Source organism: Chenopodium album, chromosome 2, assembly GCF_948465745.1.
Source record: "Chenopodium album chromosome 2, dcCheAlbu1.1, whole genome shotgun sequence".
NCBI classification, from domain to species: domain Eukaryota; kingdom Viridiplantae; phylum Streptophyta; class Magnoliopsida; order Caryophyllales; family Amaranthaceae; genus Chenopodium; species Chenopodium album.
The window spans coordinates 3,365,973-3,392,133 of NC_137835.1; the positions used below are offsets into that span (position 1 = coordinate 3,365,973).

At 33.4% G+C, this 26,161-nt stretch overlaps 2 protein-coding genes across 2 annotated transcripts; both read left to right on the forward strand.

Annotated features, from left to right (window-relative positions):
- The first annotated feature begins 2,461 nt into the window (after positions 1–2,461).
- LOC145606272 (uncharacterized) lies at positions 2,462–4,379 on the forward strand. Its single transcript, XM_081662300.1, has 2 exons — positions 2,462–3,256; positions 3,780–4,379. The coding sequence occupies exons 1-2, from the start codon at positions 2,560–2,562 to the stop codon at positions 4,178–4,180; spliced, it is 1,098 nt and encodes a 365-aa protein (XP_081518426.1). The 5' UTR covers positions 2,462–2,559; the 3' UTR covers positions 4,181–4,379.
- A 13,111-nt stretch (positions 4,380–17,490) lies between these two features.
- LOC145593111 (phosphatidylglycerophosphate phosphatase PTPMT1-like) lies at positions 17,491–21,344 on the forward strand. Its single transcript, XM_081649626.1, has 6 exons — positions 17,491–18,018; positions 19,114–19,236; positions 19,872–19,965; positions 20,449–20,531; positions 20,617–20,706; positions 20,822–21,344. Exons 1-6 carry the CDS (start codon positions 17,776–17,778, stop codon positions 21,209–21,211), a joined length of 1,023 nt encoding a protein of 340 aa, XP_081505752.1. The 5' UTR covers positions 17,491–17,775; the 3' UTR covers positions 21,212–21,344.
- The last annotated feature ends 4,817 nt before the right edge of the window (positions 21,345–26,161 follow it).

Genomic DNA, 26,161 nt, shown 5'->3' on the forward strand with positions numbered 1-26,161 from the left:
GATTCTTGATGATTTTAAGGTGAAACATTGGACTTTGTCATATATTTAATCATATTTTACATCCAAAAGTTGCTTTAATTCAGTATTTTGAAGCTTATTGAGTTATTGGGTGTAATGGTCTTCTACTCTACTAACCTTTTCATCAAACTTTTTTTTTGTCAAAGCAGTTATAAATTTTTTGCTTGTTTTTATTTAAAACTCCATATGCTCTTGGTTACAAAATAAAAACACTACTCCATGTTACGAGTATACTTTATTTTTGGCAAACAACTACGGATCAGCAAGAGTATTAACTCCACTTACCTTTTGTTGTATTATGTATTAAAGTCAAATAAATTGTCTTAAACTTTGTGACAAACTAAATGTAACACTCAGGGCCTGTTCTCATTGACTGAACTCAGCTGAACTGAACTGAACTGAATTGAGCTGAACTGAACTGAGCTGAGCTGAACTGAATTGAACTGAACTGAAATGAATTGAACTGAAATGAATATTTTATAAGAGAAGGAAATTAGGAGCTGAACTGAACTGAACTTAATTTTAACGTAAGAGAACAGGCCCTTAGGGCTTGTTCTGATTGACTGAATTGAACTGAATATTTTATGAGAGAAGGAAATTAAGATAAGAACTGAATTGAATTGAATTTTATTGAAACCGAACTCAACTAAACTGAACTGAAAATAAGCTAGAGAGAACAGACCCTAAGCTGAATTGAACTTATTGGAGCTGAATTGAACTGGACTGAACTGAATATTTTATGAGAGAAGGAATTTAAGATAAGAATTGAACTGAACTGAAAATAAGCTGAAAAGAACAGACCCTTATAAACACAATGAGTGTGTTTTGTTTAAACTTATCTAAACAAATCTTCATTTATTTGAAGTTCATCTAGTTATTTCCTTAGATATTGCGACAATGATTACAACTTTTGTATTATTTCGCACACATGTAATCATAAAATACAAAGATATCAGTATCTCGTATATGAAGTTATGAGAAATTGTGTTCAAAGATTCTATTGGAAATGCCTAAAAAAAAAAATACTATTGGAAAATTTTCAAAGGACATGCAAGTACCCTTCAGTAGATGAGTTTAAGGGCATGTTCGGCAAAATGTAGCTGTGAAGGTAGCTGTAGCTGTAGCTGTGGAGATAGCTGTGAGCTGTAGAGATGGCTGTTAGCTGTGAAAAAAGATAATTTAGGTATGATTGTTCGGTAAAGTAGTGGTTGACTATCTGTTACATTTAAGAATCAATATTTTATTTTTAAAACTATATATTAAATTTTCAAAAGCTACTTCAAAAGCTACCTCTAACTTCAAAAACTAATAATCCTAGCTTTTAATAAAAGCTAACTTCACCACTAAAAGCTACTTGAACCATTACTTTGCTAAACACTCACATTTTTTGTTGAGTAGTGGTTTGACTTGGTCAAACCACTAAAAGCTACCTAAAAGCTACTCAAAAGCTAGCACCGAACACGCCCTAAAAGTACCGATTAAAACTACTCCGACACTCCGTATATATGAGTAATAATACTCCGTATAATTTTTAAAAAAATATACTGTAATTATTGTTATTTATTGACAATTGGGGTAAAAGGTTTATAGATTTTTGACCCACACAAATTTAAAGAGGCAAAATTTATTTGATTTGGTGCAAGCTATAGAAAATGTAGATTTTTGTTTTACTAATGCCTGACAAGATAAAAACTGATCAGTCTTTTATAAGCATTTGCCATAAAGATGAATCTGAAGCTAACCACTCATATTGATCTTCCTCTCATTTTTATTTTGGCTGTTTCCTCTCATTTATTAATGTCACTTTTATTACTTCATGTAGTTTCAGACCTTTGACCACCAGCTTTGACTAGCATCTGATTGAACTTTGAACTACACTGTCCCTACATTATGTCCACATCAACTTCTAAAAAGGACATCATCTCAATTCACAAGAAATTAATATAATTATTCCTACTATCAAATTTTACTCCCTCTATTTCATCAAGGTTACACTTACACTTTTAATATTTCATTTAAATTACTTATGGAGTACTAAATTATAAAAATAGATTATTATAACTACTCCGTATTATATAATAAATAAGGCTCATCAGATTATTTTCACTTCAATTCAGTTCAACTCTAATAAGTTCAGTTCATTTCGACTCCTAATTTCCTTCTCTCATTATTCATTTCAGTTCGGTTCACTTCAGTTTAGCTCTAATAAGTTCAGTTTAGTAAATGACAATATATGCCAATATTTTCCTACATTACTCCCTCTCTCACTAAAATTTTAACATGATTATATTAGTGAAATTTTACAATTAAGATTTTAAAAATTTATGTATTTAGTGGGACAGTCTACGAGGTACGGATATAGTAATAATAATATACCCCAAGAAAAAAAGAGAGATATTGTGACAGTAGACCCATATTTTCCTCCATTACTCCCTCTCTCACTAGCTAAAATCCTCTTTCTCTCTCTAACTTGTTCATTTTATCTTGAATTGAGAATATTTCTTGTAAACAACATTGCATGCATAATCAAAATCCTGATCAATGGCAATGAGAGAGTACAGAAAAGGGAATTGGACAGTGGAAGAGACTATGATTCTAATTGAAGCAAAGAAGAAAGATGATGAAAGAAGGAAGTTTAGTAGATCAAAACAAACACTTCAAATTTCAACTCCTACTAGTAGTGGAAGTACTAGTAAGCCAGTGATAGAGTTAAGGTGGAAATGGGTTGAAGAATATTGTTGGGGAAAAGGCTGTTTTAGGAGTCAAAATCAGTGCAATGATAAATGGGATAATCTCATGAGAGATTACAAGAAAGTTCGAGACTACCAAAAGAACCTTCCTGAACCCGAAACCGGAACCGAGGGTGGAAGTGGTACTCTCAACAAGTCTTATTGGAATATGGATAAGGTTGAAAGGAAAGACAAGGGTTTGCCTACTAATATGTTGCCTCAGATTTATCAAGCTTTGTATGACGTTGTTGAGACTAGTATTAGTGCTAGCTCGACTCCGACTCTGACTCCGACTCCGACTCCGAGTTCTGCTACTACAACCGGCCAATTTTTACTGCCTTCTCCAGGGCTTGAAATGCAGCAAACTCCGTCATCGGTGCCGGCATTGCAGCTGTCTCCGCCTCAATCTATGCTTCCTTCTCCTCGCCTGCCGCCGCTATTGCAGTCTCCTCCGTCCTCGGCTTTTCTCTCTCCTCAACAACCGCAGCGTCATCCATCGCCTACACTAGGTAATTTATTGTAAAATCTCCTTAATTTATTTTTTAAATTGGTTATTATTTCATGTTACACTAATATAAGTTTGGCCTAATAGCGGGGAAATTAAATGTAACTTAAATTAGTTTTCAATTTTCACTTGGGACACTTTAGAGGTGGGACTCAGTCCTTACTCGTCCGGTCTTTCCCCACTAGATCCTAAAAAGCTACTCGTAATCGTTAACTCAGATTGGTGTGTGGGGGTATTAATTCGATAGGACAATTTTTCTTACCTAGCTATCCAAAAATAAATGTTAATTACTCTTCCGTATTTCATGTTGGACTATTCCAAATTCAAAGTTAATTAGAATTATATACTTCCCAGATAATAATCTTTTTTGTCTGAATTCTAAAAATGAAACAAACCAATTTATTAGTGATATCAATGTTACAATGACACTACCAAAATTATTTTATTTACGGAAATGATATCCAACTACAAATGTTGCATAACATGATAGTGATGTTACAATAAATGTACTGTTGGGTGATCACCAGAATTTGAAACAAGCCAGTATTCACATGATCCAGAATCATCACCAGCTAAGAGAAGAAGAAAAGAAGAAGCCATGGCTGCTGCTACTCATACAGCGGCCGAAGCGGCCGCAACGAAGGCGGCAACAACAACAACAACAGCAACAGCAACGCTAGAAGAAGTAAGCACGGCAATAAGTAGGAGTGCAACAATGATAACAGAAGCAATTCAGGCAAGTGAAGAAAGAGAAGAGAGAAGACACAGGGAAATGATGAACATACAAGAATCAAGATTAAGGATTGAAGAATCAGAATTAGAGATTAATAGACAAGGTTTTAATGGGTTAACTGAAGCAGTTAATAGGCTTGCTACCTCCATTTTTACTTGGGCCAATTCCCACAAAAATCAACAGGGTCCTTCCTAATTATTTTTTAATTAAGTCCCTTCATTGATTAATTTCTAAATTAATTATTTTGGTCTTTTATGAACATATATTTTTTTAAAAGGTAAATTGGCTCCTAAACCTTCTCTTGTTGAATTAAGAACCATATAGTGGATTCACATACACTTGTCAAATATTGGTTCAAAAAACGAAAAAATCAAGTGAATTGTGGAATTTTAGCTAGGGGAATTATGATAAGAGTAGTTAAAAAAAAAATACGTAGTAGATTTTTTTGTTTTTAATGAAAGTTAATTGGTCTTTCATCTTATCTTTGCCATTGACTGGATATGTGTTTGAAAAAGGCTGCAATTTCAATTAATGGTACTTGAATGAACTACATTATTTTTATTTTTTTTTGGGTATGATTGTAATTTTAATGTACTTGTATGATATTACCCTGGATAAGATCCAGGTAAGAGCCATCTCTTGCTGCCTTCTTTTCTCTATCCTTGTTTAGGAACCGTTTTTAAATACTTGATCCAATCAGTTCAAGCATCTACAAACCCACCTTCCTTCTGACAACTCGCACCAATAGCGGCACTGATCGCCTCCTCTCTTCTTTGGCCTACTGGCCTACTTTTCATTTTTCTATACGGGGAGTTTTAGGAGAAATTGGATAAAATAATAAAATATAGTGATAATGAGGTGGGAGAAGAATAAAAAATTATAAAAAGTAAAAGTACTTTAGAATAAGAAGAGAGACAATATAAATTTATTAAAATATGATTTATGGTGGGTCTACTAGGTGAGAGAAATGTATCAAACATTGTAAAATCTTTCCAAATACAAAAATGGAGCAAGTATTTAACAATTGCCGAAAAAAGATAGTGGAATAAGTATTTAAAAACGAAGGAAGCCTCTGTCCCTTATTGATAGTCCCTTATGAGCAATTTTCACGGGATTTACAAACATAAATAAGTACTCCCTCCGTTTTTTAAATACTTGTTCCATTTCTATTTTTTGCACTATTTATTTGTTTTACTTTAACTTATGTTTGTGATTTATACATAAGAAAAACTATAGGCTTGTGGGTACTTGTTGGAATCATCTTAATGAATAGATTATTAATTTTCATTTGTTAGAATTTATACTTATTGGTAATTAAAGATATTGGTGGTCAAAGATTAGCATCGGCATACGTGTCTAAGAGAAGTGGCAAGTATTTAAAAACGGAGGGAGTAGTAGTGAAACTACATTGGAATGGTAAATTACTAAATTTACATTGACTATGCAAAAAAAAAAAAAAAAAAAAAAAAAAAAAAAGTAGAGAGAAAAATAAATAATAGTACACGGAAAAGTTAAATTTGCACAAATATTATTCCAAATTGGAAAGAATTTAGTGGTACTTGCAAAAAAAAAACAAATGGATCTATTATTTTGAGACTTAAAATTAGACATAAAGGACTATCAATAAGGAACGGATGGAGTATGTGTTTTATACTGAAATGACACAAATCAATGTATAAACATTGAGTAATACAGAGTAATATCTTTAATTTAAACATCATTAAGTATAAATTTTAAGAATTGAATGTTAATACTACGTATTTTTATTTAGTGAGATGATACTAACTACTCGTACTCAAGATCCATTTTAATTATGTTTTTCTTTATAGATTTAGAATTAAAACATGGTCAAAGTTTAGTCAAATTATTTAATCAAATCATACTAGATCAGATAATAAAAATTCAGATCAGACCATATCAAAATTTATGAAAATCAGACCTAATCTCCTTGTATCAGGTGAAGAGAACAAGTCTTGACTCCGAACTGATATGACTTGGAGTGAACCAATTCTTAGAATGAGTAGGGTGAAATGTTGAATTACTTATTTTTGAGCTTCTTTCTTTCCTAAGTAATAGGTACTCACAATTTTTTTTTCTTAACGATTTTACTTTAATTTTCCCAACTATATTTTAAAATGAATTTATTTTGGTGACCCGACCCAAACTTAACCTAACCAGAACTGACCCGACCCGAATTGACCTGACCTGAAATCTTCCCAAAAATTGATCTTCAAAATTCATTTGACCCAAACTAAACCGACCCGAACTTAACCCGAAGTGCTGACTCGAAACCCGAATTGACTCAACTCGAGCCGAATATTTGTTGATCCAAAATTGACCCGACCCGAACCCAATCCGAAGGACCCATTTAGCCTATATACTTTTAATTGCGTATTAGTGTAAATTATGTAATATTGATACTACATATTGATCTGACAAATTCCCACATGATTAAATTTATTTTGTATGAAAATTTTAATACAAAAGGCAGTCAAAAGCTAATTCAATACAATGTTGATCTTCCTTGATTCGAATATGTTTCCTATATCTTTTTTAATTTTTCCTTTTGGAATATATCATATCACCTAATTTGAATACTGAAATTTGGAATGTAACACTGCATATAAGATATTTAGAATGTAAAAATCATGATTATTGTATGTGAAAATGAAAATTGGGACATAACATCATACTGTCTTATATTGTAATTTATTATTTATTTTTCTACAATTTATTATGTAGGGAAATAGAATGCAATATATACATACCATGCAACATTGGAATGTTGTATATTTTGGTAAAGTGATGATGTGAAAATAAGATTTTAGAATGTACAATCCCATTTGCATGTACCCGGTGTACAGTATTTTTACTGTACATCGGGTTTTTCGCACGTGCTTTTTTTTTAAAAAAAAAATCGCAGAATTTCAAAATCGCGGAATTTCAAAATCGCGGAATTTCATACCTAAAAATCAAAAAAACGCAGAACAACAATGGAGGAGAGAGAAAGTGAGAAAACGCAGCTATCAATCATCCATTGAGGAGAGAGAAAGTGAGAAATCGCAAAAATTGCAGAAAACGATCATCAATCGAGGAGAAAAAAAAAGGTTAGAAAACGCAAAAATTGCAGAAATCGATCATCAATCGAGGAGAAAAAAAGGTGAGAAAACGCACAAATAGAAGAATTCGATCATCAATTAAGGACAAAGAAAGTGAGAAAACTTACAAATTGCAGAATTCGATCATCAATGGAGAATTCGACTTTCGATACAACAAATTGCAGCAATCTCATTCACGAATTGCTACAAAAACAGAGGCAAATTGAGACTGAATTTGAAATCGATTTAAATCGATCGATTATAGAAGAAGAAGAAACTAATTGTTTTGGAGATGAATTCGTACCAATATTTAACAATCCAGACAATGCAGATGAAGCAATCGATAATGCAGATGAAGCAATTGAGAATGCAGAAGACGCAATTCACAATGCAGAAAGTCAAGTGGTTCCTGATAAATCAATTGATTCAAATTCAGAACAAACAACCAAATCAAATGCAACTGAAGGTAATTTCTATGAATTTTTGAGATTGTATGCAAAAAGTAACCCTTTGAATACATAATTGTTACCCTTTTCATGCATAAACGTGACCACACTTATGCCTAAATGTTACCCTCAGATTGAATGCAGAACTTTTTAGATTGCATGCAAAAAGTAACCCTTTGAATGCCTAAATGTTACCCTTTTCATGCTTAAAAGTGACCCTATTTATGCACAAATGTTACACTCAGATTGTATGCTGAAAATTCAGATTGTATGCAAAAAGTAACCCTTTGAATGCCTAAATGTTACCTTTTTCATGCATAAAAGTTACCCTATTTTCAAACGAATGTTACCCTTTTTTTTTATGCTGTCTGTGGTTATTATCTGATTTGTTTGTATTAAATAACATATACAAATCCAATTGATGCTTCTGGTTTAGATCTTAGAGGATCATTTGTTGGTGTGGTAAGAGAAACTTTTGAAGAAATTTTGGAATTGTATGAAAAACATGCTGCTATACTAGGGTTTTCAATAAGAAAACATACAACTAGATTCAAACAACACACAAAAATAGTAACTGAGAAAAACTATGTGTGTTCTGCTGAGGGAAAGAGACATTCAGGTCAGAAGAAAACAAAGTTAGTTGAAATGGTTGATGAAGAGGATGTAAATGTAAAAACAAGAAAGCCAAGACAAGTATCCATTACAAGATCGAATTGCAAGGCATGCATAAGAGCAAAAGTGAATAAAGAAGGACAGTTTGAGGTGGTGGCTCATGTTATTCAGCATAACCACGAGCTAACAAAACCACAGTGACATTATTTGCATCGTTCTGAAAGAAAAATGATAGAGGAAAAAGCTGTAGCAATCAAAACAATGAAATCTTCAGGTCTAACTACAATGGACACTTACAATTACATGGCTACAGAGGCTGGAGGAGAACAGAATGTAGGCCATAGTGTTGCAGATCACCTGAATTTCTGCTCAAGGTTAAGAATGGAACAAATTGAGGCTGGAGATGCTCAAACTTTAGTGAACATTTTAAGTCAAGAACAATCAGAGGATCCAAACTTCTTTTTTAGAGTGAAGTTTGACAAAGAAGGAAGAATTTGCAATATCTTTTGGAGAGATTCAATGATGCTAGAAGACTATAGGATATATGGAGATGTTCTTGTCTTTGATACAACATACATAACCAACAGATATAATCTTATATGTGCTCCATTTGTTGGCATAAATAACCACTGGCATAATTGTATGTTTGCTTGTGCTTTTATTGGGGATGAAACGACAGATTCATTTGTGTGGTTACTACAGACCTTCTTCAAAGCTATGGAGGATAGAAAACCAACTTCAATATTCACTGACCAGGACCAAGCAATGGAAAATGTAATTCTGGAGGTAAAAGATTTATATTGACATCTTACAGATTTGAGCTCTGACAATAAAGTTTTCCTTTTTCACATAAAGTTACCCTTTTAGCTGCATAAAGTTACCCTTTTTAGTGCATAAAGTAACCCTTTTAACAGCATAAAGTGACCCCTTTATTTTCAATGCAGGTGATTCCTAATACAAGGCATAACCAGATTTGGAGCTCTTAAAAAAGACAAAGAATTCAAATTTGCATTCAACCAGTGCTTAAAGATGTGTGTGACAGAACAAGAATTCGAAGCAAAGTGGCAAGCAATGTTGCAGAAATATGAGTTGACAGAACACTCTTGGTACAAAAGAGTGTATGAGTTGAAAGACAAATGGTGTCCTGCCCTTAGTAGAGATTTCTTTTCAGCAGGGATCTTATCGTCACAAAGGAGTGAAAGCACTAATCATGCTATAGGATTCAGAGCAAGTAAAGCAACTACTTTGACAGAATTTTATACCATATTTAAGAAGACAACTAATCGTTGGAGAAGCACAGAGAAATATGATGAGTTTACATGTAGCAAGTCAATAACATTCACTTCATTGCCTCTATCTGGAATGCTAAAGCATGTTGCACAAGTAAAAAGTTAACTGACAAGTACATAAATTACACCTAATATATGGCAATTTAAATGAAGCTACATGATTTTGATGTACAGGTTTTCACTTTATCACTCTTTAGAGATTTTGAAGAGGAGTTTGGATACTCTATGGCAACAACTGTTCAGATGTTAGGCAGTAATGAAGAATGCCTACTTTATCAAGTAACACTAGAAGACAAGCCATGGTCTGCACATCAAGTAAACTATATACATGAGAGCCAAACTGTATGGTGTACTTGCAAAAACTTTGAAGCATCTGGATGGTTATGTTATCATTGCATTAGAATTCTACATTTGCATTCAGTAACAAGAATACCAGACAAGTATGTTTCAAAAAGATGGACTAAGTTTGCAAAAACAGAGACATGGGATAGGTTGAAGAATCAAGATCCTAAACAGCAATATATTCCATGGAGGCAAACAATGATGAGGAAATACTACAATCTAATCTCAAAAAGTCAAGAAAATGAAGAGACAAGAGCATTTATGGAAGAAAGCTTCAGAAACAGTCTTAAAATGGTGGAAGACTTACTTGCTAGTGCTGCTCAGAAAGAAAGTGCAGAAGCTGCTTCTAACATTCCTGATGTGGCAGACAGCACTCAAAGAAATACTGACGCTTCTTCAGCATCGAGTACAAGCACAAGTGTACCAATAATACTTGATCCTAAAAGGGTTGTAACAAAAGGAAGAAGCAAGAGAGCAAAAGGAGGACTTGAAAAAAGCAAGAGAAAAAGAAAACCAGCACTGCCACCTCCAAATTCAGAATTTGGATCAAAGACACCTAACTTACGACTCTTTTAAGATCTTTTTTAGAACATTTTTTTTTTCGAAATTAATATACCTTGTATTGTTAAACTATTTTTCTTTTGTTTTTTTACTCTATGACTAGTTTAATGAAAATGTGATTGACACTTTTATTAGCACATGTTTAATTATTGGAACACATCAACTTATGTTACCCTTTTAACGTATAAAAGTAACCCTTTTCATGCATAAAAGTGACCCTTTTCATGCATAAAAGTTATCCTTTCTATCCATTAAATCAACCTTTTCTTTGGCAATAGTTACCCTTTCTGTTAATAAAAGTTACCCCTTTTATCAATAAAAGTTACCCTTTTCATGCATAAAAGTTGCACTATCTACCCACAAAAGTATACCTTATCATGTATAAACTTATTATTTCTACCCACAAAAGTAACCCTTTTTATGCTACAAAGTAAACCTTTTTATGCATGAAAGTGACCCTTTTCATGCATAAAAGTTATCCTTTCTATCCACTAAATCAACCTTTTCTTTGGTAATAGTTACCCTTTCTGTTAATAAAAGTTACCCCTTTTATCACTAAAAGTTATCCTTTTCATGCATAAAAGTTACCCTATCTACCCACAAAAGTATACCTTATCATGTATAAACTTATTATTTCTACCCACAAAAGTAACCCTTTTTATGCTACAAAGTAACCCTTTTTATGCACAAAAGTGACCCCATAAAAAACATACATAAGAACCTTTCAAATTACTTAATGTATGCACATACATCAGTATTCCAAAAGAACCAAAAACTATCCACTAAGTTTAATTACATAATTTAACTTGATGTATATGCACATACATTAAGTTTTTTCATTGTTCAAAAAATACTCCTAGACCTAATCAACTAATAACTAACAGTCATTTCACCCTTTAGAAGGAGTGTACTTGTCTGTCTTCTTTTTTGCCCTTTTTCCTTTGGGATTCTCTTCTTCTGCCTCTGCCTTTGCTTCTGCTTCAGCTGCCATTTTTCTTTCTTCATTTTCTTTCTTCTTCTTTGCAGCAATTGCATCCTTTCTTCTCATTTCAATTCCCTGGCAATATGCAGGATCTTTCTTCTTCTCATTGAACTTCTCTAATTCTGACAACACATCATTCCTAGATTCATTCAAATCACACAGCACCAGTGTGGTACAGATCTCACCTCGCAGAAATTTTCTCCCAATAATCTCACAACAGAAAAAAAAAAAAAAAAAAAAAAAAAACTTATCAATATGTAATTAATAAAAGCATTAGAAAGGGAAAAACTACAGACAAAATAGATGAATAATTACTGTCTTCAGTTCATTTAATTTGAACGATTCGCCAACAAAATGGAGCATGTGATACATGACAAACACCCCACAGTCCAAATTGTCAACTTTTTCTTTTCTCCATTCCAACTCAACAATTTGAAACCCATAAGAAGGTAGCAGAGAACTCTTTGGATGATTTCTTTTTCCGAGAAAAACACCCATTTGATCACACTGACATAAAATATAAAAGTTTAGAATAAAATAAAAACAAAAAAAAAATTTAAATGGAAACAATAAGTAAACAGACACATAACAATGAATCAACATAAACATACCAAGTGTGAAGACAATTCTTTGGTATATTCAAGAGCATCATCACGCCAGATAATATTGTCAAGATAATATACCACCTCTTTTGTATAATCAATAACAAACAAAATGTAGTGATTCTCAACAAGAGCAGGAAAATAGATCTGAAACAGAAAAATTAAAACACTGATTTAGACAGAGTAACACAAAAACAGAACTTTTTTAAAGTTTTAATAGTAATTTAGCATGAAATATACCAGTTCAGCATCCATAATATCACATTCAGTATTCTCATAGCTCACCCAACCTTCCCATAAATCGTGCAAATCATTAACAGCTTGTAAAATATCACCTTTGCCAATGTTTTCACAAACATGCAAGAATGCAAACTATTAAAAGTATGAGAACTTGTTTATATATTTATATAAAGTAAATGTGTTTAAAAAAAAAAAAAATCAAATTACTTACACTTTGCCTCACACCAAAGAAGAATTTTCGAGGACCAGAATCAAAACATGCCTTCTCATTCAAATATAGACAGTAGCAATCAATGATGCACCATCGAATTCTAAGTGGAGCTACCAGGGACACCATGTCTTCTCTTGGAATTAAAAAATTCATCCCAAAAGTAACAAGGTTCTCACTGCAACAATAAAAAATAAGATAAGCATTAAAAAAAAAAAAAAAGGAAAAAAAACATATAAAAATATAATTATCATAAAAAATGACACTTAACTTCCTCATCATTGAATCATCCTTCAGTAAACAATAATCAAGAATTTCCAAATGTAACTTAGGCAAATTCTTGAAAATCCGAGCATTAGCCTTCAAAAACAGTGTAAGAAAAGGCACATCCACACCTACTTGCCCACAGTCGAGTGAGCACAAAGATTTATTGCCTCTGATGATACTTTTAGAAGCATTTTCTACAGAAGGCCCAACATTACCATTGACATCATCCTCATACCTATTCATCACAACACCTTTTCCATTACCATTGACATCATCCTCAGACCTATTCAAATTCAAATTTTGTGCATTTTCATCTCCAGGAACATCATTGTTATGACCTTCAGGTTCATAAAAATCACGAAGCATTTCATGAACAGACTTCATCTTATTACACTCCTCAATTAAACCATCTAAAAGCTTCAGGTAATGAGGATCAGAGAGTAGCTGTTGAGTTTGAGAAACTGCAACAACATCATCAGAGGATAATGAAACAGTTCTGCGAGAAGAAATCATATCACTCAAGGCTTGAAAACCCTGTGACTGAACCAACAATAATACATCCATATTTCTTTTAACCAAAAGAAATGTTTCATGAACAGCCTGCAAACATATGAACTAATAAGAAACTATACAAATGTAACAAATAAAAATAAAAAACAAATGAAAATTCATGATATATGCATAAAGTTACCCTTTTAAATGCATAAGGTTACCCTTTATTATGCATAAAGTTACCCTTTTAAATGCATAAAGTAACCCTTCTAACTGAATATTTAGGGTAACTTTAGTGCACATAAAGGGTAACTTTAGTGCATATAAAGAGATAATAACTAAATATATATATATAAAAAAAAAGAACACTTACATCAGTGTCTAACTGAATATTTAGGGTAACTTTAGTGCATATAAAGAGATAATAACTATATATATATATATATATATATATATATATATATATATATATATATATATATATAAAAGAACACTTACATCAGTTGAAATTTCTTTAATTTCATCATCAGTCATCACATTTTCCGGAAGCTCAAATGCAAGAATGCGGCTACTTCTACCACTTGTAGAAGCCCCCTGACCACAAGTTTGCTTAACAACAGGATCCCTAATTTGAGGCTGTGAAATAGGATATGTAAGGGTATCCAATAGTCCCTGCCCAAAATCACCAGCTTTGATCTCCAAATTGATCCGCTTCTTAATCTTCGCATCAGTCCAATGTTGAATCAAAGGAAGGGTACTACTTTCCTTTTCTCCTTGAAAATTTAATCGATGAAAATACATAATTTGCAAAGCTAGCAAACAACCACTTACATTTTGAGCATTTTCATCATTCTTATACTTCACAACAGCCTTCTTTAACTTTTTCAAAACATATGAACACCAATCAAATGTTTTGATGTTTTGATTTCATCAACTTCTTCAACAGCCTTCAGCAATTTCAATGAAACAGTCCTATTAGTAGTAGGAGCTAAGAAGCTAGACATAGCATGAAGCACAAAACATCTCTTAAATTCTTCCCCACCATCATCCAAATCAACCATCCTTGACTCCACTTTTGACAAATGCAGAGGTTGCTTATCAGTAAGACCATAATCAAGTCTCCATGACTGAATGATACGTTTATCTACACTACCTTCTTCAGGATTCTTCTGAAGTTCAGGAACAACAATCTCACTCATAGGCAAGCCAAAGACATCGCATATATCATTTTTAGTAACTACAAACTCTTTACCAGCAGCAATAGTAAACATGCAGCTACCACCATTAAAGTGTTCAACAAGCCAATGTAGCATTTGACGATTCAAAGTTTTCAATTTCAGATGTAATAAACCACCAAAACCTATTTCTTCAACAACTTTTTTTTTTTTTTTTTTTTTTTATTAGGACTAAAAGTACTCAACAAAAATTCCAATGTGTGTGGTCTGCACCTTGCAATCAAGGGTCTTTTTTCCCTAAATAATAATAATAAAAAAAATAAGTTAAACAATATCAGAATTAGAATCATGATATATATAATTAAAAAATGCAAAACAAAAAACATGTATACTTACACAACAGTATCAGAATCAGAATCAGAAACCACTAGCAATTTAGAATAAGCTACTGTTTTGGCCTTCTTAGATACAATTTTAGACTTCTTAGGAGCTGCTTTAACCTTCCGAGACTCTGCTTTGGCCTTCTTAGGAACAGTTTTAGCCTTCACAGTTTTAGACTCTGGTTTGTCCTTCTCAGGAACTGTCTTGCTCTTTTTAGGTACTGGTTTGCCCTTAGCAGGCTCTTTACCCATTGCTTTTCCCCTTGAAGGCGATTTATAACGATATCCACCTATTGAACCCCCTATATCTAATTAATACAGAGAATAACCATAAATTACAAATTCACAAATTCCTCATGGGAAAATTCAGAATATATGCATAAAATCCTTTTAAATGCAAAAAGTGACCCTTTTAAATGAATAAAGTGACCCTTTTAACTGCATAAAGTCACCCTTAAAAATACAACAAGTAACCCTTTTAACTGAAAAAGTAACCCTTTAACAAGCATAAAGTGACCCTTTTAAATATATAAAGTGACCCTTTTAACTGCATAAAGTCACCCTTTAAACTACAACAAGTAACCCTTTTAAATGAAAATGTGACCCTTTTAACAGCATAAAGTGATCCTTTTCACAGCATAAAGTCACCCTTTTAACAGCATAAAGTAACCATTGTCATGCATATAAATAACATATATATCTATTACTCACACACAATGCACAATGCACAATGCACATAATACTGTTACTCAAACACATATACACAAACACAATGCAGATATGCATAATATTCTCATAATCTAACTAAAACCTAACATACAAAATTTGAAGAATAATAAGCAATGAATAAAACTTCTGAAAACAAACATGCAAAATTTGTTTCACATATAACAACACCACAACACATGTATAACAAATTTTGAACCAATTATCACAATGAACAATAAAATAAAGCAAAATTAAACATAATAACTTTAAAATTAAAATTCAATTATCATAATATGCATAAAAAAAATCAACAGAAAACTATAAAAAATAACATGCACTACTAATTCGACATATAAAAGCGAAAATTCAATTGAAAATTTGAAAAAATGTTGAAAAATTTAAATAAACACACCTTCTTCAGCATCTACAGCCTTCTTTGTAATCTTCTTCTTCACCATTGCTGAAACAAACACTACGAAAAACGAAAACAAAATCAAAATAAAAAAACCTAAAAATCGAAGAACCAAAACAATTTAAACTAACAAAAATTTCAAAAAAAATAAGTAAACGAACCAGAATTCAGCAAATAACAACTTCACAAGTGAAAGAAAAGAGAAAAAAATCTCGAAAATCAACAATGGAGGAGAGAGAACACGCTCGAAATCGCCGGTTAATTGCTTTTTAGAGAGAGAAAAACGAGGAGAGAGAAAGCTATAGTGAATGAATGAAGAGAGAAAAGTTCTATTTCTTTCTTTATTTTGGCAATCATTAGGACGCACGTGCCAACCCCACTAAATTGACAGTTGTTGCTTGTCCGAAAATTCCGCCATTCATTAAATTAATGAACACCGGGTTTTTTTTAAAATTTGTGTAGAATGTAATGTGAAATTGCCTAATTTGAATATTATTATATACTTCGTAATAAAAAACTAAATAAAGTAAAAGAAAGATTGATGTTGGTAGTTCATATTAGACACCAAATTTTCATTATCCAGGCACCCTCTTATAGAATATAGATGATTATATTCTTATTTTTTTTATTACAATGATAACTATCATCATGTTATTTCTATATAAATTTATATTCACTTGCCAAATTATACATGGATCATGTATGATTTTGTTTGGGTTTCAAGAAATATGTTCCAAATTAATGTTAGTTTTACATTGTTTACTGCCCAAATAACTCCCGACTAGATTTAGCTTATGTAAAGGTAGCAAACATATCGGTTGATGATGAGGATCATGTACTGCTTTTTTTATTTCGTTGAACAATAATAAATCTAGCTTATAATATAGTAATTTATCATGAGTTAGCTTGATGCCTTGAGCTCGACCAAGAGTTCTACCTGAAAAATAGCAACAAGTCGGTTGATTTTGGATTTGTATTGTGTATGATTTGAGTTTCAGTTGATACAAATCTATTAGAGTTAGTGTAAGTAGGCATTTGATTTCAAGTTAAATGGTTGACTATGAACAAGGCAGTGAAAATGATCCGCATAAATAGCGTCGTAATTTGCCATTTTATGGCACTAAATAGTTTCACACACAAAAAAAAAGAAAATAGAAAATGATAATCCATGAGCATGTTCCACGTGGACTATGCTTAACCCATGGGCTGAATCCATGAACTGTAGTCCAAACTCCAAATTAAATAAACGGTACCAAATCAAAACGACAAAACCCACGGGATCACTTTATCCATCAACCATTACAATCCAAACATAATTAACTAATAAATCTCCCATTCTCCCCTATCCAACTCTAATAAAGTAACCATTAATCCCTCCGTTTTCAAACACTTGCTCTAATTTTTCTAAGCGTTTATGTTGTATCTTTAGCAATTATATATGTATCAACAAGTAACCATTAATCCCTCCGTTTTCAAACACGCGCAAATCGGTGTAATTAGTGTGTTTTTGTCATAATTTTCTAAATTTAAATAATTTTCAAGAGTAAATTAAATGTTTATATGTAGCCCTTAGGGCTATGTATAATATTTTCCTAAAATTATATACTCCGTACTCCGTAACTCAGTATTTATTACGGAGTATTATTAGTCATTTAATATAGTCATCTTCATACACACTCTCCCTTCATTTTCTCTCTCCTCATCTTTCGGTTTCAGTGTTGGTTGAGCATTTTAGGTGGAGTCTTTCCTTTACCTTCTTCCTCTTTCTCTCTCCTGATCAGACCATTTTTTTAATTTATTTTTTGTGATTTTCTTCACAATTCTATTGCTTTCACCTTAATTTCTGACGATTCGATTGCAATTATGTCGATTTCTAACGATTAGGGTTTTGATCGGTGTTTTCTTTTGTACATATTGATTTTTGGGTTTTGGATCTTTCAGCTGTGAATTTAGGGTTGTTTATTGTTGTTGTTGATATGCATATTGAGGATTTTGAACCGGAAGAGGTGGTGGGATGTCAATCGGAGAAGAAGATTAACGATTTTTTCGATGATTCTAGGGTTAGGGTTTCTGGAGATGATCCAAACGTCGTCGCTTGGGATACCAAAAGGGTGTTGATTGGAGCTGGTGCTCGTGCCTTGTTTTACCCTACTTTGGTTTACAACGTTGTTAGGAACAAAGTTCAATCTGAGTTTCGTTGGTGGGATCGGATTGATAAGGTATCTTATTTACCACTTAATTATTTACATTTTTTTAATTTTTTTTTTGATCGATTAGACTTTGATTTTGTGCAATTTGCTTGTTTATTAATTAAATTTCTTGAAAAACAAGGATGATTTGATCATTTTCCGATCGTTTTTATTGCTCTGATTGATGGTCAATTTTTTTATTTTGATTTGTTCATTTTAATTTTTGTGTAATTTGACCCTGTTGCAGATTTTACCCAGTCGTGGATGTGATTTTTGTGGAAATTGAGATTGAATAATTGAAATTTGACTTTATCGTCTAGTTTGAGAGGTTGTGATCGTTTGAGACATGGGTCAAATGTTTTGAATCTTGTTAAGTTTTGGTTTGTTTGAGCTCCAAAAAAGCTGATGAGCACCATTTTGACTTTGTATATTTTGGATTCAATTTGATGAATGGATTTTTCTGTTAATTTTTGGGCTTTTTAATTTTGTTGGTGGTTTGTTATTGTCAATTAACAATCGGTAACAACCGATTACCTTTTTTGTCGTGAAATTCGTGCCCAAACACCATTTACATTGCCATTTTCTGTTCAAATTGACTTGGGATTGATATAATGCCCCCCTCCCTCCCCCCCCCCCCCCCCCCCCCCCAAAAAAAAAAAAAAAAAAAAATCAATCTTTGTAAGGTAAATAATCGTGCAGTAATGCCATCATTTCCATGTAATAAACTATTAATTCAATAGCACGGTTTTAAGTTACTACCACAAAATTAGGTATTAATAATTTAGCCTTAAATTGTTTTATAGTGACACAATATGCATCCTAGTTAGGAGCATGGTTGGTATTGATTGGAGCAAATGAAAATATTTAGTCTTCCCTGTTACATAATTTGCCAATGTCGTATTGGGGTGTTTAATGCTAATTATAACATAGTTGTTAAGTTCCTTTGTTGCTTTCAGAATAGCCTAATGTTGTGTGATGTGCTGTAAGAAGTGTCAGCTGTGTGCCAAAGTTACCTGAATGGCTTCATTTATCAACCATAATGTGGAAATAAAAGAAGAAATTTACTTATATAAACGTTTCTTTTGCCGCTGGTCTTTTTCTTATTTCTAACTCGAGTGCCTTCAGTTTGTGTTGCTAGGTGCTGTTCCATTCCCTAGTGACGTTTTGCGATTGAAGGAACTTGGTGTACACGGAGTGATCACTTTAAATGAGCCTTATGAGACTTTGGTTCCTACATCTCTCTATCATGTGAGTGGGCCGATTTATTTGTGGCTGTGTTCATGCATTAACTTGTATATTAAATGTTTTCAAAATACTTTCCTTCTGGTCTTTTAACTTTGGAAATGTGCTTCAAATTATACTCTTATCATGATAGTTTTTTTATTTTTTGAAATTATATATATATGACCTCCCCTTATATAGTCATTTATGCTATCTCATTTCTCTAATTATCTTCCATCTATGTGTGCTTCGATACTTCCCTTTTATTAACATCTTGCTCTTAATGAGATATTTTTCTTCTTCTGCCTCTTTTACATGCAAGAACTTTTCACCTGTTCCACATATGCACTATCTCTTTGCAATTCTCTTTCTACGTCATTTCCCACTTTACTTCTTCAACCTTCCTCTTTTCAGCATGTTGCTTTTGCTCTTTATAATAATTTGAAAAGAAAATAAAGGCGTGCTATTATTACCTTCATTTACTTTTTTGATGAGAAAGATCTAGATAGAATGTGGAGTATTGCAGGAACTTATTGTTTTACCTTTTCCAGTTGCTAATATTGTGTGATTCTTTCAAAAAATGTGCATTTTGTTTATCATTGCCTTTTTTTGCTACTTAATCTTTATTATTGTTAACTCTGTTTTATTGTTGAACATGTTAGGCTCATGGCATTTATCACCTTGTGCTTCCTACTAGAGACTATCTCTTTGCTCCCTCAATGAATGATATATGCCAAGCTGTGGACTTCATTCATAGTAAGCTGTTTTATGTACTTGACTTTCATATGTATTATTAATATTTAATTTTTAGAATTGTTCAATTGGACTTCATGATTTGAAGCATTGTATTGTGTGCTGAACTTATGTTCTGCAACACTGAATACGATGTTTTGCGGTGTGGGATTCTGGGTGCCAAATATATGCAGCTCTACTTCTGCTCAGTTTATGCTCTTAGCTGGTGTAGAGGCTAACTTTAAATTTGCTATCTCCTTTTTCTTCTATATCTGTTTAATCTTTTTTTGAGGGAGATGGATTGGATAGTTTGGGCATTTTAGAGAGTGCTTGCTATTAAGTCATGTTTGTTATCATATTAACATACTGTGATACTGTGCTAGAGAGAAGTTAATACTAGTTGTAGATTTGCAGTTGGTGGTTGACACTGCGAGATCTGATTAATATAGTTCTTTCTCTCTCTATTGATTTATATTGTGCTTACTCCTTTATTTATCATTTTCAAAGGAAATGCGTCTCGCGGGTGGATGACTTATGTACACTGTAAAGCTGGTCGAGGTCGCAGCACCACAATTGTCCTATGTTACCTGGTCTGGGCTTTACTTCACTAAGTACCTGAGTTGATTGAATGACTGCTACTGTGCCTTTGCTTCATATTTTATGTTTCGTGTGCAGGTGCAACACAAGAAAATGACTCCTGAGGATGCTTATAGCTACGTGAGATCCATCAGACCAAGGGTTCAGCTTGCTTCAATTCAGTGGCAGGTACTTTATCGTTGACTTGCCTTTGTTCAATTGCTTTCTACACTAGTTGACTTTTTACTTTATTGCTTTGGATTAAAACTTTATATTTGTGTTGCACTTGTATTGTTGACTGTAGGCTGTTAAGGATTATTACAATTATAAGGTGAAGAGCTGTAGCTCAAAATCGTGCAACGATTTGATGATAATTAGAAGCTCAGGTCTTCCACCAGTGGGCAACTTGTTTGAATTTGATGATTGCTCCGTAGTGGTGGTGACAAAATCCGATCTTGACGGTTATGATCCGAGTAAGCAGAGTGTTGAAGATAGTCAGATATTCGCAGATCTGAGTGTAATTTACAAGGCACGTGTTGCTGGCCAGGCAGCTCTAGCCAGGCTTTCCTGCTTGTGGCTACGTTGCCATACCCAGCAGAAGATTGCTGAGGAGCAGCTTCTAAGGCAGGGTAGTTGCACCATCACGGCAGACCAGATAAGTGGTAGCCTTACTGTAGACATCCGTGTGTATTAAGATGATGTTAATGTATTTGCGTCAAAATCAAAGATGTTTGATACCCTGTTTTCTAATTCCTGCCCTGGTAAATATGAGAAGGCTAATAAAAATTGTGGGTTTAGCTTGGCCTGGCCTTGCTTTCCCTTGTAAATATTGTCTTTTTTATAGAAATGTCAAATGTTTAGTTAGGACTCTTTAGGAGGAGCTCTCCTCTTGCTCCATTAGTAAATTACATAGCGGCGATAGTGCAAGTAATTGAAGTAAAGACGAAGTATGTGCTTATAATCTAATAGCATCAATATGAATTGTTCGAGTTGTAGAGTAATTTACTAAAAAAATCCTTGTATGGTGATGGAAGAATTTCCTGTGCCTGGTGATGCAAAGAAGCCTACTTCTGGAACTGTTATGGGGTCTTGGACATCCGAACCACCTGATCTTTTATACTTTGTAGTACATTGCCAGTTAGCCTTCAATATGTTTGATTTTCGGTCAGTTGTCGCTCATCACATGTCAATTGTCAACTAGTCATTTTACAATCTCGAGTTTTACAGCATAAGGCAATGTTGCAAGATGTTCTTCAGGTCTGGTACACTTGAATACTTGACCTTGTCTTCTTCTTGTATGGCTTTATCTTCCAATCTTCAACGTAAGTAAATTGATGGTTTTCCTAGTTCAGATTATTTCAGTATAAAAAAGATGGTTATCCATGTTGTCTCATCCTTTTGAAGGTATCTCCTCATGGACCCCATGAAACCCGGGAGTTTGCTTGATTTGTTTGAATTGCCCACTTATTTATATGTCTCGTGTCATTGACTCAAGGCTGTCACTACTTTTTATATGACTAACTAGTGAACATATATGGTTTCAAGTAACATTATTTTTTTTCCATTTTTTTTCAAGCCGCACGTTTTGACTTTATGCATTATTTACATAACTTGTTGACTTTGTTAACTTGGTCATTGAAGAAACTCAGTTCAATATTTGAGCAAATTTAATTCAATTGCATAGAAATCTTTGTTGGTCAATTGTTGCATTAAGAAGTTATCCCTACCTAATAAAAAGTAGAAAACTACTCTTATGAATAGTGTAATGCCAATTATACCCTTCAAAATGTGTATTTACATACATACCCTCATTAATATGTACAACTCAAGCTACTTTTAATGATTAGTGTTTAGACAACTATACCCTCTAAAATATTTATTTACTTTTATGCTTTCATTAATGTTAATTATCTTGAACATTTATACTACCCATATAGTTGTTTATATATTTTCTCTTGTAGTTAACTAGATTAAACCCCGTGCAATGCACGGTTGTTAAATAATTCTAATGACAATAAATTTTACCAAAAATAATGGATATAAATATTATAAATAGACTTAGTAGTAAAAAGTATGAAGTATGGACATTTATTTTAGATTTTATACAAACTAAGAGTCATAATTTAATTACAATAAGCTTTTTTTATTAAGTGGTTTTGGAGGGAAAACTTTTATTAAGTCATAATCTAAGTTTCGCCTTTAGTATAATGTAATTGATTTAACTAAATTTGTGATTTAAAAGCCAAACTAAAAAAACCTTCTAGATATGGCTAGCTATGGCGCGCGCATCGCGAGTGTTAGCTGCCCTAGTTAAATAAAAAGGAGTATAATTTTATCCCAAAAAAAGCCTATATGCTGTCGTAGTAACGTAGAGCTGAAGCATCATGTTACCCGAACCATGAGGTTTATTCGGATTGCGAATGAACTGTAATGTAACCAAGTATTTTTTTTTTTTTTTTTTTTTTTTTTTTTTTTTTTTTTTTTTTTTTTGAAAAATGTAACCAGGTTGTTGATTTAGAGGAACTTAATTTTCCTGTCAATTTATTTTTGATTGATAATTTGAATAAAGCTCCAGTCTCCAAATGACGCCAACATGTATAAGTCCAAACTCCTGAGTAATGTATTGGAATGTTGTAATCTGCACATTACTATTTTATTGCACAACCTAAGTAGTAAGTACTTTAGGAATTATCTTTTCAAAAACTCGTACTCCCTGAGTCCCTGTGTCTGGAATCAATTGACGTATAGTCCAACACTCCAACCTTGTATAATCATCGCATGACATGATTTCACAAAGATACCCTATTCAATTGTTACATTATTATACCCTATCATCGTAACATTTAAGTTTTTGTGAAAATTTCTTCATTTGAAGGGAAAGTACTGTATGGTGGCCAGGCATAAGAATGTCATAGTCAGAACTCAGAAGCTTTTTTTCTGGTGCGTTGTGGTGTTGTTTCCACTAGAGCTATTAAAAGTTGACCCGATCCGAAATATCGATTCAAACCCAATTATTAACCGACCCATCTAAACTCGAAAAAATGGTGACCCAAACCCGACCTGATCCGACCTAAACCAACCCTAGACCCAAGTTGACCCGAGTATGTGAGACCCAAACCCGAATATGAACTAACCTAGAGATGACCCGACCCGAATGTAGCCCGTAAATTATTGACTTGAACTGAATCTGACTTGGACCGAAATTGACCCAAACTCGTTTTAACCCGTCAAAACCCGAATTTATCCCAACTTGTTACTAACCTGGCCTGAATTCAACCCGACCCGTTCCTAACCCAACCTGTTACAAACCCCACCCGAAATCAACCCGACTTGTTATTGACCTGATCCAAATTCAACCCGACTTATTATTGACCCAACCCGAATTTTACCAAACCTATTACTAACCTGACCCAAAAATTCAACCCGATCTGTTACTAACCCGACTTGAAATCAACACGACTTGTTATAAACCCGACCTAAATTCAACCCAAATTGTTCCTTACCCGATTTCAATTAAATCACCTTAAATGCAATTTAGACCACCTTATTATTTTTAATCAAAGCATTTTGTCTAGGGAGACCAAGTCGGTCCAGGCCAGCAAAATAAAGGAGCATCATCCTCAAATTTAAGAGTTAAATATAGTACTCCGTATATATTTGTTGTTTGGTTAAAGGAGATAATTATCTTCCTAAATTATAAAATATAGTTCCCTAGTTTATTGCCATATATATTATAGTCAAAGGAAATAATTAGCTTGATAAAAATGATAATTATCTATGTATAGTTAGTTAAACCCGAATATGACCTGACTTGGAAATGACCCGACCTGATTGTAACTTGCAAATAATTGACTTAAACATAACCCGATTTGATTCCGAGAATGACTCGACTTGGAAATGACCCAACCTGATTATAACCCGCAAATGATTGACTTTAACCGAACCCGACTTAAACCCAAGAATGATCCGACTTGAAAATGACCCGACCAGATTATAACCCGCAAATTATTGACTTAAACCGAATCCGACTAAAACCCGAGAATGACCCGACCTGATTCTTTCGCAAATTATTGACTTGAACCGAGCCCGAAAATTACCCTAATCCGTTTTAACCCGTGAAAACCCGAATTAAACCCGATCTATTGTTCACCCGACCCGAATGTAGCCCGACCTGTTATTAACCCGACCTAAACCCGACCCAAACCCAATAAGAAAAATGACCCGACGTGATCCGACTCAAGCATGATCCAACTGAAACCCAACCCGCATAGATTATGGAATTAATCCGAATTGACCCGACCTACTCTTACCGACCCAAATCCGACCCGTTTATTCAAATTGACAGCTTTACCCGAAACCTCCAAAATTTCTCAAAAAGCATGGATATATATGACACTTCAATTTTGGAATTTTTTGACTTTTTTTCACCCGAAAATAAAAATTGCCAAATGTTTACCATGATCCCTAATACCCTCCGGGAGTCCAATTGGCTGGGTGAAGCCATCCAATTTGCCTTTAAATGACCAATTTACCGGTTTTTAACTTGCACCGATTTCAATAACTCAAGCTTACCACGAACATTTATGACAACATATAATGATCATATATGGAATCCAAACGACATTATATGACCCCGAGATGTATCCCCTAAAATCTCAATGTTTTTCAACACCAGGCCCCGAAACATTCGAAATTTCTCAAAAAGCGTGGATATTAGCCTTCAATTTGGAATTTTTGACTTTTTTTCGCTTAGATATAAAAATTTCCGAAATGTTTACCATGGTCTCAAATACCCTCCAGGAGTCCAATTGGGTGAGTGAAACCATCCAATTTGCCTTTAAACGACCAATTTACCAGTTTACAACTCCACCGATTTAATTAATTCAAGCCTACCACGAACATTTATGACAACAAATAATGATCATATATGGTTCCAAACGACATTATATGACCCCGAGATGAATTCTCAAGAATTTCAAGACTTTTCAACACCGGGCCCCGAAGACTAAAAAAATTCACAAAAAACGTTGATATAAGCCTTCAATTATTGAATTTTTTTACTTTTTTTCGCCCGGAAATAAAAATTGCAGAAATTTTTACCATGGTCTCTAATAACCTCCAGGAGTCGAATTGGGTGGGTGGAACCATCCAATTTGTCTTTAAACGACCAATAATTTACCGGTTTACAACTTACGGTAGGGATTTCATTAACTCAAGCCCACCACAAACATTTATGACAACATGTAATGATCATATATGGTTCCAAACGAAACTATACGACCCCGAGATATATCCCCTAAAATCTAAAGGCTTTTCGACACCGGGCCCGAAACCTTAAAAATATCTCAAAAAACGTGGATATTAGCCTTTAATTTTAGAATTTTTTACTCTTCTTCGCCCGGAAATAAAAATTGCCGAAATGTTTACCATAATCCCTAATACCCTCCAGGCCGGAGTCCAATTGGGTGGGTGGAACCATCCTATTTACCTTTAAATGGACAATTTACCGGTTTACAACTTGCATCGACAAAATTTACTCAAGCCTACTACGAAAATTTTTGACAACATAAAATGATCATATATGGTTCCAAAAGACATTATACGACCCCGAGAAGCATCCCCTTAAATCTCAAAACTTTTCGAC

What these genes read in the sequence shown, in the direction of transcription:
- LOC145606272 (XM_081662300.1), top strand. Translation starts at nt 2,560, where the DNA reads ATGGCAATGAGAGAGTACAGAAAAGGGAATTGGACAGTGGAAGAGACT. An exon ending in TCATCCATCGCCTACACTAG is followed by an intron (nt 3,257 to 3,779) that starts GTAATTTATTGT and finishes GGTGATCACCAG; the next exon opens with AATTTGAAACAAGCCAGTAT.
- LOC145593111 (XM_081649626.1), top strand. Translation starts at nt 17,776, where the DNA reads ATGCATATTGAGGATTTTGAACCGGAAGAGGTGGTGGGATGTCAATCG. An exon ending in TTCCTACATCTCTCTATCAT is followed by an intron (nt 19,237 to 19,871) that starts GTGAGTGGGCCG and finishes TGAACATGTTAG; the next exon opens with GCTCATGGCATTTATCACCT. An exon ending in AGCTGTGGACTTCATTCATA is followed by an intron (nt 19,966 to 20,448) that starts GTAAGCTGTTTT and finishes TCATTTTCAAAG; the next exon opens with GAAATGCGTCTCGCGGGTGG.